The following is a 3,189-nucleotide window of genomic DNA, read 5'->3' as shown; positions in this document are numbered from 1 at the left end:
GAAAAATTGTTTCGTTTAGTACCAGATATAAGAATAAGAATGAAACAAACCTGAGGTCGTCGTTTAGTACCAGATATAAGAATAAGAATGAAACAGAAAAGGAGGGCAATTGGGTCGAGGAACATCATTTGTTTTACTTCCTTTTAATCACGCCCCACGGACTTAACGTGATTGATTACATTGAATAATTTTCAAACTTACTTAGATCAGACATCTCCTATACATTTTTGTGTTTCTTTCCACGCACGTGTTTATCAGTTATAATTCTTGACATTATTTAGAGATCTGGGAAACACTGAGGGTTTCCAAAAGTCCTTTACAACTGAAAGGAAACCATACTGCCCCTTGTTCGATACCCTTCCACAGAACAGTTAAACAAGCCACAGAACATTTTGCCGTAAAAAAATACCTGGCACAAGAGCTAAGGACAGGAAGATCTAATGCTCCACCCTGGTAAAGACAAAGTCATTGACAGATAATTTCACAGCCTTTTCACAGCCCCCTCTAACGACACAAGCTTGGCGCAAGACTCAAGCAGATAACTCTGATGACGGAAATGTACAGTATTAAATTATTTCGGGAAGAACCATAACTTACAACTGTTTCTTTACCTGACTACTATTTTGTGTATATACATATCGGGTCTTGCCTAACATAGCCTAGCACCGTATCATAAAAATCTTACTTAACGTAGCTATGTGTGTTATGTTTTTATCTGCCCACACTGAACGCTGATCGATCGAGGTAAGCAATAGAGTATTTTCAGTCACGTGACCAGCAGCCATATTGGATTACTGAAACAAAAGAAAGTGTTTGCATAAAAAAAGAGTTCAGTTTGCCGGAGGATTAGTTTGGTACACCATCATGGCCGTCATTCCGTTGTTTTGGACCACCAACATGGCCGCCGTGACGTCCTGTGAAAACACTCTATAAATTAAAAGCGTTGCATGTCACGCAATCCTAAAGTGTAATTGCTATTTTGGGTTTCGCACTGTCACGCAAAAGTGGAATGTGGATTAAGATTCGAGTGTCCATAAAGTACGCAGTAGTGCTACAACTTTCAGTCTCAGTCTTGAGCATGACATAAGCGACCTTTAGATAGGAGTACGAGATTGCGAGTTTTCTGTTCTAGGCGCGCGCAATACGTTTAAAGAACGAAACTCGTCGAAATGCGCGTGCCAAGAACTGAGAACTACTCCAATCTGAAAGCGACTATACCCTGTGTGGCTGCGTCGGAAGATGGAGTTATAAGGGAATAGGGCAAGAGGATATGAGGTACGAGAGCGAAAGCCTGTGTCCTATGGTAATTATTTGAAATCTATTTTTAGATTACGCCCGTACTACGAAGGTTATTTCTTTCCGTTGGTACCATGACCGCGCGGTCTACTTTCACAGCAACTGACCAATAAGGTGTCGTCTTTGATTACGCCATTTTACAGTTGTTTGCTCAGTGACCTAGCCTATGAATGGCTGCGAGGCTGCCGGTGACATTGTAAAAGCCACTTCGAAAAATACCATAATACTGTTTTGTTTTTTTTCTCCCAAATTTTGCATTAAAATGTTTCCAGTTTCTCTTGGGACTTAATAATAATAATAATAATAATAATAATAATAATAATATTTAATATTTATATTGCGCATTTTCTATAAGAATAATCAAATGCGCATTACAGGCATGACATTAAATTTAAAATAAATTTAAAAATAAAACCTACTTACAATTACTATGGAATCAAAAAGACGAAAACTACACTATTTACAATTAAGAAGTAATTTCCTAAAAAGACTGTAAAAATGTAAATATAAAATAACTATACTAACAAAATGCCTTGCTGAATAAAAATGTCTTAAGCTTCTGTTTAAAATCACTTGTGGTGCAAGCAGATCTAATGTCTATTGGGAAGACTATTCCAAAGCCGTGGCGCTGCCGCCATGAAGGATCGATCCCTCATGGTGACTATATGGTCCCAAGAGAAAACAAAAACAATGCTTAAGCAAAATTTGGGGGGACAAACAAAGGGTATTATGGTATTTTCCGAAGTGGCCAATTGATACAGACATCACTGCTTTCATCATGTAAATTGAGTTGTTGTAATTCTAATTAGTCTACATTATCATAAGAAAAGCATAAAGGTTTCTATCAAAACAGGGACACCGGCAACCTCGCTTCCATTCTTAGGCCACGTAACTTAGCTGTAAAATGGTCTGTTACCTACGCAGTATCACACGGAACTAATATTAGATTTCATATTATTTTCATCGGAATCAGACCAAATTCGAGGAATTCGCTCCCTTACCTTTTTGGTCAATCCCTTTACACCACCGCATTATGTTGAAGCGACATAAAAATTACGAGAAGTACAGGAGACAAAACTGTGGAAGGATATTCAGTTACATTTGTGAAGGTCAGCAGAACTTTGCTTCCCTAAACTTCACGCTATAATGACGACTTACAATTCTACCTGCGCCAAGAAACCAAACTCCATTACATAAATTACCCATTTGCGACTCATGGTGGCTATAAGAAAACTTACGAGAGAAAATATTGATGTTAAAAATAAGTAGGAGGTTCGGACTAAAGTTAGCGAACAATTTAGTTTGGCCACTAAAAGTTTGTTACCAGTGTAAAGTGTGTTGGAATATTAAAATAGAGTGTTACGGCCATAACATGTAAACAAACAAACAGACCGACTGAAAAGCTATTGTAGCCAACGTTTTGGACTAAGGCGAGCGATCTTCCATAAAACAACGAAACAGTTTTCATTTGTTGTTGCTTTACACATCTTCTGTGGGCTGTTCAACTTGAACCTCCACTGGATCTTTGTCTTCATCTCGCGGTGGAAGAATCTGTTGAAAGCAAGAATCAAAATGCTACAAATACATGCAACATAGCGTATAACAGCAGTAACTCCCCTTCCAGTCAGATGTTGAAAATTCGAAAGAAATGGCTTGGCGCGTGAGCCTACCCGTTTTTCTCGAGAATGGGCCACTGCCCTACAAAACGTCTCTTCGTATCTAAGTAAGATGCGATCTGAAAAGGATGCCTGTGATTGCAAATGACAAGTACGGTTATGACTCCTCCATACCCGTCCACCCAACTCCTGGGTTTCAGGAATTGTCAGAAATTAGCAGAGGAGAGGAGGTAGTGATTTTTTTACATGGTAGCGTTGGAAAGAAAACAACCCTCCC

General features: G+C 38.8%; 1 protein-coding gene across 2 annotated transcripts in view; it reads right to left on the bottom strand.

Annotated features, from left to right (window-relative positions):
• Positions 1-114: 114 nt before the first annotated feature.
• LOC137974740 (inositol polyphosphate 5-phosphatase K-like) overlaps positions 115-3,189 on the bottom strand; it is a 21,234-nt gene continuing 18,159 nt past the window's right edge. For both annotated transcript variants that reach the window (XM_068821698.1, XM_068821699.1), the window contains exon 13: positions 115-2,847. In XM_068821698.1, coding sequence (XP_068677799.1) covers positions 2,776-2,847 — 72 coding nt within the window. In that variant the 3' untranslated portion in view covers positions 115-2,775. The remainder of the gene's footprint in view (positions 2,848-3,189) is intronic.

This window comes from Montipora foliosa, chromosome 11 (genome assembly GCF_036669935.1).
Source record: "Montipora foliosa isolate CH-2021 chromosome 11, ASM3666993v2, whole genome shotgun sequence".
NCBI classification, from domain to species: Eukaryota; Metazoa; Cnidaria; class Anthozoa; order Scleractinia; family Acroporidae; genus Montipora; species Montipora foliosa.
Note: the sequence above shows the minus strand (reverse complement) of the source record. Positions and strands in the feature narration are given on the sequence as shown.